Below are 12,741 nucleotides of genomic sequence, written 5' to 3'. Positions count from 1 at the left end.
GGCAGGTGGGCTGGGGCAGAGCAGCATCTGGAGGGCAGGTGTGGGGGGTGTAGGCGGAGCAAAGGGGCCTGTGGGCTGGGGGTGGGCCCTGGGTGCACAGCTGCATCGCAGCTGGTGGGGGCCCAGGAGGGACCGAGCCAGGCGCACGGCTGAGACCAGGGGAGGGTGGGCTGGACTGGGTGGGCCCAAGTGCCGGGAGGCTCCAGGATGGGTGGGAACCCAGGGAGGGGGTGTCACCAGCAGCAAGTGCAGCCCTGGGAGCTTCTGCTTCCCTCTTCCTTGGGATAAATATTTATAGATCCATTTGCTGTCTGCCATACACACTTGGCTGCTTACCTCCTGGTAAAAATAGAGCAGGCTCCCCTACTCCCCCCTTCCCTTCCCAACCAGGGTAGGGGACAGAGGGGACCAGGTGAGGCCTGCTGCCTGTAGGTCTGTTGGAGGAAACTTGGTGTCGTGCAGCCTGGCGGCTGGCCCAGCAGTTGGGTGGGATGGTGTGACTAGGGGACCCATGTCAGTGCTTGGAGACTTGGGCATGGGCAGCATGGACTTGGAGATCTGGGTGAACTTGGGGAGAGCGGGCCCCTGGCCTGGGCAAGGGTGGGGCCCAGCAGAGCCAGGGCCCCAGGACTGGGAGGACTGGTGTGAGCCAAGCAGAACCTTCTCTGGCAGTGAACACTACCTAGCCTGGTCTCAGTCACTGGGCCCCCAGGGCCCCAGGCCATATGCCCTGGCGGCCGGCTTCAGAGCAGGTCTGGGGCTGCTGGGCATTATGCAACCACCCGGGTGCACAAGCCAAGTCTCATGGAACAGGGTCCCTGGGCAGGGGCCCAGGTGTGGTCATCCTGTCTGAGCATGCCTCTCAGGGGGCTTCCAGGTGTGGGGGTTTTTAGGGTATTGACACATTATAGGGAAGCCCCTTCTGCCCATGGCCCTGGGAGCGGAGCCCCTGCCCTCACTCAGCCTTTTGACCATTGTGGGTGGAGACTCAGACATGCCCATTCCTCCGCTGAGGGACACGCGAGGGAGCCCTGCCACTGAGAGACTCCAGTGGGGCCCCCTGTGCCCAAAGCCAGTGTGGGCTGAGCCTGTGTGCCCAGCCCACCACAGGGTCTGGCCCACAACAGGAGTTGACTAAATGGACGGATGGAAGGGTGGAGGACAGACAGATACACAAACATGTGTATGTGTGTCCACCCTTGGCCTTTGTGGCAGGTCCCAGGCTGTGTGGTGAGGGGACTTGCCGTGCGCCATCCCCCCCACCCCGGACCCTGGGCGCCCCGCTCAGCAGCCGTGAGGAAGGTGGCGAGGCCTCGGGCGGCCTTAGTTAGAGTTTCTGTCGAGCTGTCATGTGCAGGCATTCGGCACCGCAACTGCAACTTTTGGGCTCTCTGTTGGGGATCTGAGGAATCCCAGCCTGCTCCAGCTGTGGCTTCTCCAGGCGGGGACATGGGCTTCCCGGAATCAGCCAGGTCTACAAGGGCTGCGGGAGCTGGCCGAGGCCGAGAAAGCAGAGTGAGATCCCCAGATGGGGATGAGCGGTTCTTGGAGGGACTATCAGGAGTGCTGTCCTTGAATGGCCCTCACTGAGGCTTGAGGAAAGGAAATGGCCAGAGAATTCGAGCGGGTCTGTGAAGGGGAGGGGAGGGAGGAAAGACAGAGGCCTTCGGAGGGCCCTGGGTGGCTGGGGGGAAAAGGAAGGGGTCTTGGGGCTCTCCAGTGAGCAGAGGTAGGAGTCCGGTGGGGCCCAGGGACCAGGTCTGGCAGAGGAGCTGCCAGGGAAGAGATGCTCAGGTGGGGAAGGGTGCCAGCCCCTTGTGGCTGGGACAGGAAGGCAGGAGGTTGGTGCGGGCTGCTCTCTGGCTCTCGGCAGTCTCCTCCCTGCGCGGCAGGCCATGGAGGGGGGCGGGGTGGCAGATGCTCCCAAGATGCTGTCACTTACCAGTGTTACCCAGTGCCCAGCCCCTCAGCTGGCGTGCGTGCCTCGGTATCCTTGCGTGTCAGAGGACACACCGCCTCCTCAATCTGGGGTCATGTGTGGCCTGCCTCTCAGAAGAGGAATTGAGAGCCAAGCAAGTGTAGGAAATGCTTCCAGAAACCAGGTGCTGAGGAGAAGCCTGCCCCTGGATCACCCATTAGGATGTTCATTTACAAACAAGCCCTCCTTGAACCACCTAGTACAGGCCCGCCCCGGTGCCCAGCTCTGGGGACGGAGCGCCGGGTGAGCTGGGCCCCTGGAGCTCCGGGTCCGGTGAAGGGCCCAAGGCCCCGCCAGCCAGGCTCGGGGCAGTGCGGGGAAGGCGGAGGATTGGGAAGACATGGGGCCTGGGGGCTGCCAAGGGCGGGGGGGGGGGCCGAGTCCAGCACGCGCCCGCCCCTGACCTCTCCGTCCGCCCCACAGCTGAAGGCACCCGGTGCACCGACCCGCCCGCAGGCAAGCCCGCGATGGCGGCCAAGCGCAAAGGCGGCCTGAAGCTCAATGCCATCTGCGCCAAGCTGAGCCGCCAGGTGGTGGTGGAGAAGGGGGCGGAGGCGGGCCCCCAGGCCGAGGGCAGCCCACTGCGGCCGCGGGACCGAGAGGCCGGTGTGGCCCGGGGCGCCCGCAGCGAGGAAGACAAGAGGCGGGCGGTGATCGAGAAGTGGGTCAACGGCGAGTACAGCGAGGAGCCCGCGCCCGCGCTGGGCCTGGGACGGATCGGCCGCGAGGGCCTGGAGCTGCCCCCCGAGGGCGTCTACATGGTGCAGCCCCAGGGCTGCAGCGACGAGGAGGACCACGGCGAAGAGCCCCCCAAGGATGGCAGTGGTGTTGCAGGCGAGAAGGAGTCTGATGGGGCAGCCTCCAAGGACAACAGCGGCCCCGGTGCCAAGCAGGCTTCAGGTAGGTGTCTGAGCCCCAGACGGATGGATGGATGGATGGATGGCATGATCCCGTTGGGGGGGAGTAGGGGGTCCGCAGAGCCTGCCGCCTTCCCCCATGTGTGCTCCCCTTACCGGTACCTCATTCTGCCCCGCCAGTTCTCCTGACATGGGGGCCTAGGGCCAAGGTAGTGGCCAGAACGGGAGACTTGCTCGGGGTGGGAGAGAAGCTTCCCAGGGTGAGCCGGGCGGGGGGCGGCCGTGAGCACAGTGGTGTCTGATGGCTGCAGGGACGCAGGACAGAGGACAGACTCTTGGACTGTCTCTCCACACCTGCACAGAGGGGCCTGCAGGGGCGGGGCTGCTCAGCTCCAGGATAGGCCTGCTCTCCCACGCTCCCCTGCCCTCTCCCAAAAGCCTTACCCTCACCGGGGACACTGGCTATCCCAGGCAGGACCTCTCAGGGGTGAGGCCCAGGGCCACAGGATGGCCCCACCCGGCCCAGCCTGCATGTCCCATCATACCCACCTGCCCGGGACGCGCTCCTCTGGCTGACCTCTTTCCTGTGCACGAGATGGCTAAGGCCCACCTTTTGGGCTCTCCTTGTCCTTACAACTCAGAGCAGCCCCGAGCTCCTTCCCCTCCAGGGAGGGAGGGCCTGCAGTTTCGGGTGGAAGGGGGTCACCACCGCTAGGATGGAACCCCAGGTCTGGGGTTTTTTTCTCCCGCTCCCAGCCTCCTTCTCAGGCCTGTGCCTGGTGCCCCGAGCCTCCCCTGCCTGCTCCCCGATCCCCTTCCCCCTGCAGCGAGGGGCGCATCTCCTCCCTGCGCGGGGAGCCCTGCGCAGCTACATAATTATGCATATAAGATATAAACAGAGCTGTTTAATTATCCTTCGCCACATCAGTGACAGAGTAATTAACAAACATTGCAAGATCAATGAGGAAAAGTGTGACCTTCAGTTTCCTCTGATAGGAAAAGCCCTTGCCGTTCCCAGACACAAGGTGATTGTGCTGAGCCAGAGGAGAGGGAGGGACAGGGACAAGGGCCGCTGTCCCATCGGGGCCCCAGCCCCTCCCAGGCCCAGCTCTGCCCTGGCTCCTGATTCTCTCAGCCCAAGTGGGGAGCTGGGACCGTAGAGGTAGGGCTGGAACTGCCAGTGGCCTCATGACCCAGGCATCACTCCTCCTCGGGTTGGAGGCCCCATGGGACTGCAGTCTGACACCCGGGGCAGCCTGCTCAGCCCGGGCCACCAGAGAGAACCAGTTGGAGCCCTATCCGCCCACCGGGCTCGGGCCACCTTCTCTGGGCCTGGGGGCTCAGGAATGCAGGCCTCTGGGCTGCCCCAGACCCCTGCCGGGCCCCCTCCCTCCGCTAAGCTGCCTGCCCTTCAAAGCCTTCTGTCTCTCTGCCATATATAGTGAGGGCTCAGCTGCCTCCTGCTATTTTTAGCCCCTTTCCCTGGTCCCTGAACCACTGAATCTAGCAGCCAGAGCCCACTCCTCCCAGGCTGGGCCCCCCCCACCCCACATAGCTTGAGGTCAGGACAGTGGCCCACCGGCCACCCTGCCCCAGGGAACAGCCGTCTGTTGGCTCCTGGAGTCACTCTGCCCACCTTGGGGGCCAGGTGCTACCTGTGACTGTCCTCACACAGACCTGGTAGGTGGGGATGTGGGTTGGGAGGTGACCCCCATCGGCCGCCCTGCTGGGGTCCTGGGCCTCCCCTTCCTCAGCCACGCCTTCCCCTGCTGTGCTGTTAGGACTTCCGGCCGGGCATCCTGCTGCTCCGAGTATGCCTGGCTTTGCGGGCTCAGACGAGAATGCAGAGAACGTGTGTGTCCCTGAGGCCCATGAGGGTCTCACCCTCCTATGTGCACCCGCCCCGATTCAGGGCACAGCACATAGTAGGTGTTTAGCGAGTTTCTGCACGGGAACGAGCAGGTTTGGGTGTGCCGGAAGTCACACGTCTGCTCTGGTGGAAGGTGGCGTGTGCAGGGAGGCAGGTCTCCACAGGAAAAGCCCAGGCAGCATAGGGTCAGCTTGCCTCCACCATCAGGAGACTCATCCTGGGGAGATGGCGTGTAGGATTTAGGGTGGTTTGTGTCCACGTGTGTGTGTCTTTGTGGAGCTGGGCAGGTAGCTGGGGGTGTGCGTGTGTGTGCACGCATGCACACGGGTGTTTGCTCATGTCCCTGTGGAGAAGTTGCCCCCACAGTGGGCACAGGCGGGGCCCACAGATGGGCCGTAGTCTGTCCGCTGCCAGGGCTGGCAGGCCCAACCTCTCAGGCCCGGACTCTCCTCGGGGGGACCACCCTCACACGCAAGCATGAGGATTGACAGGGGAGGTTCGTAGGACTCCCCACGTCATAAATCTTCACTGCAAAGAGCCCTGAGTGAGTCTAAGTAAACACATCCGCAGGGCACCTGCCCCCTCCACCCTGTTGTCTGGGACCCTCAGCCACTGGGGGGCTGGTGGGAAGCCAAGAGGCCAGCTCCTGGGGAGGCTTGGGGCAAGCCCTCCATCTCCCAGGGATGAGGGGCTGTGTGTCCACTTGGGGGGTCTGGGAGAGTCCCCCAGGTGGGCTTAACCAGTCCCACCCCAACCCTGTCCCCAAGGGCTCCCTCACCTCCTGGGGTCCCTCCTGATGGCACGGCTGCTGCCCCACATCCTTACCTGTCCCCAGCCCCCATGTCACCCCACCCTGAGGAGGCAGGTTGGGATCTGGCCTTACTTCCAGTAAAGTGACTTCTCTTTCATATTAGGCCAAGGCGAGAGAGAGGAGACATTTATGAAACTTTGTTTAATGTACTGAAAAGCCATCGGCCAGAACATTTAGGAAATTGATTTTCCTGGCATTGATGAACTCGTTTTATTTTACCCCGGTATTAATTACTTTTTTTTAAAACAAATTAATTTAAGAGTCGTAAAACCTAACAAGTGAGCCAAATGTCCATAGATCATGTCGTGCTCCGCCCCCTCCCCACGCCAGCCTCCTCCTTCTGTGGGTGGGGGCTCGTGGGGAGGGGGTGCCCCCCATCCCTTGGCCACCCTGCTCTTTCCCAGAGGTGACTGGGCTCTCCCCACACCACAGGAGAGGCCTCCTCGCTCCGGGACTACGCGGCTTCTACCATGACCGAGTTCCTCGGCATGTTTGGCTATGATGACCAGAACACGAGGGACGAGCTGGCCAGGAAGATCAGCTTCGAGAAGCTGCACGCGGGCTCCATCCCGGAGGTGGCCACCTCTTCCATGCTGCCCACCTCCGAGGATGCCCTCAGCAAGCGGGCACGCTTCTCCAAATACGAGGAGTACATCCGCAAGCTCAAGGCCGGCGAGCAGCTCTCCTGGCCAGCCCACAGCACCAAGGCCGAGGAGCGGGCGGGCAAGGAGGTGGCGGGGCCCCTGCCTGGCCTGAGGCTGCCCAGCAGCACAGCTCACCTGGAGACCAAGGCCACCATCCTGCCCCTGCCCTCACACAGCAGTGTCCCCATGCAGGGCCTAGTGGCCCGCGCCTCCAAGTACGACTTCTTCATCCAGAAACTGAAGACAGGCGAGAACTTGCGGCCCCAGAACGGTAGCACCTACAAGAAGCCATCCAAGTACGACCTGGAGAATGTCAAATACCTCCATCTCTTCAAGCCCGGGGAAGGCAGCCCCGACATGGGCGGGGCCATTGCCTTCAAGACGGGCAAGGTGGGGCGCCCCTCCAAGTATGATGTCCGCGCCATCCAGAAGCCGGGCCCTGCCAAGGTCCCGCCCACCCCCAGCCTGGCTCCTGCGCCCCTCCCCAGCGTGCCCAGTGCTCCCAGCGCCCCTGGGCCAGGGCCTGAGCCACCTGCCTCCCTGCCCTTCAACACTCCCGAGTACCTGAAGTCGACCTTCTCCAAAACAGATTCCATCACCACGGGGACCGTCTCCACTGTCAAGTAAGTCACGCCCCATCCTGAGCTCGGGACTCGAGTAGCCAGGAGGCCCACTTCTCTGCCTCTGAAGCCCATGCTTCTGCACACATCCACTCATCCCTTAGGCATATCTGCCACACACACAAGTTAATACACGCTCAGGTTCTCATACACGTGCTTGCACACACACACACATAATCGCTCATGCCCGGTTCCTGGGCCGGACATCTTGCGGTGTGCACACTTGCTCTCACGTGTGCTCATCTGCTAACAAGCACACCGGGGCCTACTGTGACCCCCATTTCCCAGTGACAGGCTTTCTCCACCTCAGATGCAGCCTTGGGGTTGGCTGGGGAAGCCCCAGTCCGGGTTAGGGGTTCTGGGCTCCAAACTGGTGGTCATGGCTCCCAGGCTCAGAGCCTGGGCTCTGGGGAAGGCAGCAAGAGAAGGCAGGAGTCTGGGGTGGGGGTGAGCCCACTCATTGCTAACCCCCGGGCAATGGTAAAATCCTCTGTGGATCAATTGTATGGGACTGGGAGACACCCTCCCACACCCTTGAGGCAGAGCCCACAACCTGGGAGCTGATCTAGGGAGTTGCCCACTGGCCTGGCGTGGGGGGTTGGTTCTGACCAGCTAACCACACTTGCTTGGCACTGCTCTCGCCCCTTCCCCTGGGGTCTTCCCAGCATCCTCCTGACTCATGGTGTACAACGGAGGCCAGGCCCCAGCTTCTAAGGCTTCCTACACAGCTGGACTCCAGGTTGGGCCCACGACTGAGGTGGAGCCCTCCAGCCGGCCAGCTTGGGATGGTCCTGCCTTTGCCGGAGTTGGGCGAATTGAACCCGAGCCAAGGTTCTGCCAAAAGGGCTTTTCAGTCCCACCTTGAGGGCCTCAGAACATGACAGAGCAAGAGAGGGAAGGGCCAGGGCCCCAGGGCAGGGAGCTGCCCCTTAGACGCTCCTGGGGCATGAGGCTACCCCCGTCCGCTAATCGGCTGTGCCCTGTGTGTCTCTCGCCAGGAACGGATTGCCCACAGATAAACCAGCTGTCACCGAAGATGTAAACATTTACCAGAAATATATTGCCAGGTAGGCCCCTGGGGAGGAGACGGCCATGGAGAGAAGGTGGGATGGTGCCAGGAACGCCTAGGGACTGTGGGACCATAGGTCCATCTGACCGCCAGTGTCAAGGTGCCTATGGCTTCCCCACCCTTGTGCACTCCTGCCCTCAAATTCCCCCAAGGGACTGCACCCCATCTCAGAGCCCCTGCCCCCTGATGTGGTCTGGGCCAGGGTGTCCGAAGGCCACAGGTGAGCCCAGAGCGCCACCGTCGCTTACATGGAGCCTTGGGTGGGACGCAGGCCAGAGCTGAACCAGTGGGGATGAGAAGGGGGTGTGGGCGATGGTCCTCCCTGACCTGGCCTCAGTGTGCTCCCTGGGCCAGGCCTTGATCCTCAGCGCCCGACTCCAGACCCGCTCCTATACATTTCTAAGGCAGCGGGATGGGCAGGTAAAGAACCTTCGCCTTAACAGATTCCCCCAAATCAGGCCCTTCGCTGCCAGCACCCGATGGGGCAGCACGTAGCAGGGGCTGCGCCCCGGCCTCTGTCTTTCTGCTGATCTTCTAGGTTCTTCCCAACCCTCTCTGCCTTTTCAGCTTCTCTCCGTCCTATTATTATTATTATCATTATTATTAGGGCCTCAGCAGATGGCCCTTTTGGCAGCTTCAGCGTAAATATGTATTTGCAAATCGTTCTCCCCTCGTAAGGGGGTCTCCATCTCTGTCCTGCAGTCTGAGGCCCGTCTCCTTCCCGCTGTCATTGTGGGCTCTCCCCCAGAGCAGCCTCCCCAGGGTAGCCGGCACCGAGACCGAGAGCCACACCCCGGCAGCCTCGGGGCCTAGAGAAGGCACGGGGTTTCCCGGGAGGCAGGCAGTGGCCGGGCAGCCGGGGGCTTCTGGCTGCCGAGTTGGCTGGAGAGCACACTCCCTGCTGCAGGAAGCCGAACAGATGCTGTGCTTTAAAAATTCATAACCCTGGGCTGTTTCAAGTGTCAGGAAAGCCCAGGACAGAGAGAGGCTTTAACACCTCTCAGCAGCTGGGCCCTCCCAGCCTGTATCTGCAGCACCTGGCTTAGCCCTGGGTGGGGGGCCAGCAGCGGCACCTGCAGGAAAGGCAGTCGGGCCACCGTGGGGGGCTCCTGCCCTCACTGCCTCATCCCTTCCCATCCCAGGCGTCTTCCCGTGTCTCTGCTCTGACTTTCGACCTGCCCCGGCTTCTTCCTCCCCACCTTGGTGCCAGGCCTGTGCGCCTCCCTGGGCCCTCGTTCCCAGCGCAGGGGGCACAGGCCTGCAGTTCAGTGGCTCTGGGATTCCCAACAGGCGCAATCCCTCCTCCAGCTTTCTTAGGCCTCTGCCACTTCACCCCTACAGACTACCTCTGCTGCCCCTGCACCCCCACACAGGGCCCTGCGCCCCCCTGAACCCCAGCAGCGCTTCCCTGAGGTATGGGCCCACATTTTTCTCAGCTGCTCCGGCCGAGAGCCTGAGAAGCGTCCTTGCTGGGACTGCTGCCCCGAGAGGCCTGAGCCCCCCGCTCGTCCTTGCAGGTTCTCAGGCAGTCAGCACTGTGGCCACATCCACTGCGCCTACCAGTACCGAGAGCACTACCATTGCCTGGACCCCGAGTGCAACTACCAGGTAGGGCCCGGTGGGCACCAGCCCTGCCCCTGCGTGCCGGCCCAGCGGCAGACGAGCTTCCCGCAAGTGCGCTGGGGGCTCTCAACTCAGGCAGAGATCCCAGAAAACCAGCAGCCGCAGATAGGCGTCTGATAGGATCCTGAGCCATCTGCATCCCCGGGGTGATAGTTGAAACTCCCATTCACTGGGGGCTTGCCCTGACCCAGGGACCAGGCCAGCAGGCAGAGGTCCCTTATCGGACACTTCCCAGTGTCTTCGTGAGGTCAGGTCTCCTGCCCCGTCTAACAGATGATCACACTGAGGCCCAGATAGATTGTCACTTATGGTCAAAACCACCTCTGGTACGTGCAGAGCGGGTTGTCCCTCTTGCTCACCAGGGAGCTCGCGCTGGCACAGCCCGTCGGTGGTCCTGGGCAACAGGAGTCGTCACCCATCAGAGCCCCTGCCTGAAGGGCCGGGCCTGCTTCGGCTCCTCTGCTCCTGGGCATGACTGCCGGGAGCCTGGTGGGGAGCCAGGGCAGGGTCGGCGTGGGGGGGGCCTCCGGAGCCTTTGGAATGGCTCCGTCTCCGGTCCCCTGTGCTGGCCCGGAGGCCACGCGGGCTGCTTCCACCCCAGGCAGGATCACTCCCCGGGACAGCCAAGGGGCCAGTGGTCTGGGCGGGGTAGGGGGGCCGGCCCCGACCCACGCGGCGCTGTCCCGCAGAGGTTCACGAGCAAGCAGGACGTGATCCGTCACTACAACATGCACAAGAAGCGTGACAACTCCCTGCAGCACGGCTTCATGCGCTTCAGCCCGCTGGACGACTGCAGCGTCTACTACCACGGCTGCCACCTCAACGGGAAGAGCACCCACTACCACTGCATGCAGGTGCCCCGCCCGCCCCGGGGGCCAGCGCGGCGGGGGGGCGGGGGGCCGGCCCCATGGCCATACTTGGTGCGGGTGCAATTCAGGGAGCTGTTTATACAGACCGACATTTTTCAGGCTTTAACACCAAGAGCCGCATTGCAAATGGTTCCTGAGGAGCTTTTTGTTTAATTCTCTGTTTTAATGCCACGCAGAGTCTGGGCTTTTTCAAGGTGTCAGGTCCAGGGGGAGCGACTGGGGGTTGCAAATAGCAGCCGGCGCGCCTCCCCCGGGTATTTGTCAGGGGGTTGTTATGGGCTCCGTGGAACAACCTGGGCCGGGAGGAGAGGGGGGCTCGCTCTCCGGGCCCTGAGATGGTGCAGACACTGGCACGGCCCAGCCTTCAAGAGTGCTCGGATTCCACTGGTTTTTACTCAATATGGCCACGTTGCCTGCCTTGGCCCAGCCCGGGTGGGGTGGGGAGGGCCCTGTGCCAGGAACTGTCCACGAAGTGAGTCCCTGGGCTGGAGGTGACCGCCAGGCCCCCCAGGTCCAGCCCTGCCCACCGCCAGGGGCTTTGGAGGGAGAGCCACCGATGAGGACCCCAAACTCACCTCCTGTGGGACTAGACTGTCACACCTGTGCCGGGAGGCGTCCGGGGGCCCTGAAGACAACCCGGCCCTGAGCACAGGCGAGGCCTGGAGGGCCAGAGGGGTTGTTAGAGGCTCTCCACCGTCCAGGGTGATGTTTACGGGGCCGAAGCCCCCCCTGAGCAGGGAGGTCACTGGCCAGCAGCATGGCTGCTCTGACCTGGGCCCTGGGGTGCCTGGCCTCAGTTGCCCTGACGGCCATCCTGCCTGCAGGTGGGCTGTAACAAGGTGTATACCAGCACATCAGACGTGATGACCCACGAGAACTTCCACAAGAAGAACACCCAGCTCATCAACGATGGCTTCCAGCGCTTCCGAGCCACTGAGGACTGCGGCACAGCTGACTGCCAGTTCTACGGGCAGAAGACCACCCATTTCCACTGCAGGTAAGCGGGGCGCCAGCCGGGGAGGCTTCCTGGCCGGGGAGAAGGGGGAAGGATGGACATAGGGACGTGGGCCGTACAGGGGTGGGAGGCTGCCCAGAAACTCCTCCTGGGCTCCCCACTCCCTGACCCTCCCACCCCGCTCCGGGGCCACGGTGGGAGCAGGGCAGGACCACCTCCGGGCCCCCCGAGGCCCTGCAACAGGCTCCCGATGTCCCGTCCAGGCGCCCCGGCTGCACGTTCACCTTCAAGAACAAGTGTGACATCGAGAAGCACAAGAGCTACCACATCAAGGATGACGCGTATGCCAAGGACGGCTTCAAGAAGTTCTACAAGTACGAGGAGTGCAGGTACGAGGGCTGCGTGTACAGCAAGGCCACCAACCACTTCCACTGCATCCGCGCTGGCTGCGGCTTCACCTTCACCTCCACCAGCCAGATGACCTCCCACAAGCGCAAGCACGAGCGCAGGCACGTGCGCTCCTCGGGCGTGCTGGGGCTGCCGGCCTCGCTGCTGGGCGCCAAGGACACGGAGCACGAGGAGTCAAGCAACGACGACCTGGTCGACTTCTCGGCCTTGAGCAGCAAGAACTCCAGCCTGAGCGCCTCCCCGACCAGCCAGCAGTCCTCCGCCTCCCTGGCCGCCGCCGCCGCCGCCACCTCGGAGGCCGTGCCCAGCGCCGCCAAGCCTCCCAACAGCAAGATCTCGGGGCTGCTGTCCCAGGGCCTGCCCGCTTCCATCCCGCTGGCGCTGGCCCTCTCCAACTCAGGCCTGCCCACCGCCGCCCCCTACTTCCCCATCCTGCCAGCTCGGAGCGGCGCCTCCCTGCCCGTGGGTGCCCCCGGCCTGCTGGGTGCCATGTCATCAGGGGTGGCGGCCTCAGCAGCTGCTGACACGCCTGCTCTGGCTGCCTCGGGAGCCGGCGACTCTGCCCCGGCGGCTGCCTCCTCCGTCCCGGTGCCCCCCGCCTCCATCATGGAAAGGATCTCAGCGAGCAAGGGCCTCATTTCACCCATGATGGCCAGGCTGGCCGCCGCCGCCCTCAAGCCCTCCGCCACCTTTGACCCAGGTGAGCAGGCCGGGCCCTGCCCCAAGAAGCAGGCCGGGCCCTGCCCCAGGAACCCACAGCCTCGGGTTGCGGAGCAGAGGGGGAGTGGGGTGGAGGCTGGCAAAGCGCCTTTCTACTCCTGCACCCACGGCCCCTGCCCGCCCAGCCCCCCATCTTGCCTGGTCTCTTCCTCCTACCGTTTATTTGCTCTTGGGGGCCCCTCACTCTGGCCTGCCCACCCTCTGCAGGCAGCCCTTGTCCCTCATCTGTGAAGTGGAGGCGGTTAAGCCTTCACATCCTGGGGGCAACTGGTCCTCACCCGTTGCCCTGACTTCTCACCCTACCTCCTCCCAAGTCC

General features: G+C 63.4%; 1 protein-coding gene across 2 annotated transcripts in view; it reads left to right on the top strand.

Moving 5' to 3' along the window:
- The window catches only part of CASZ1 (castor zinc finger 1), a 145,991-nt gene that overhangs the window by 116,551 nt on the left and 16,699 nt on the right, over positions 1-12,741 (top strand). For both annotated transcript variants that reach the window (XM_081816869.1, XM_081816870.1), the window contains 7 exons: positions 2,402-2,878; positions 5,949-6,783; positions 7,779-7,847; positions 9,367-9,457; positions 10,162-10,326; positions 11,166-11,338; positions 11,560-12,404. In XM_081816869.1, coding sequence (XP_081672995.1) covers positions 2,402-2,878; positions 5,949-6,783; positions 7,779-7,847; positions 9,367-9,457; positions 10,162-10,326; positions 11,166-11,338; positions 11,560-12,404 — 2,655 coding nt within the window. The remainder of the gene's footprint in view (positions 1-2,401; positions 2,879-5,948; positions 6,784-7,778; positions 7,848-9,366; positions 9,458-10,161; positions 10,327-11,165; positions 11,339-11,559; positions 12,405-12,741) is intronic.

The sequence above is a fragment of the Leptonychotes weddellii genome, chromosome 4 (assembly GCF_054177405.1).
Source record: "Leptonychotes weddellii isolate Sample4059 chromosome 4, ASM5417740v2, whole genome shotgun sequence".
Lineage (NCBI taxonomy): Eukaryota > Metazoa > Chordata > Mammalia > Carnivora > Phocidae > Leptonychotes > Leptonychotes weddellii.
Note: the sequence above shows the minus strand (reverse complement) of the source record. Positions and strands in the feature narration are given on the sequence as shown.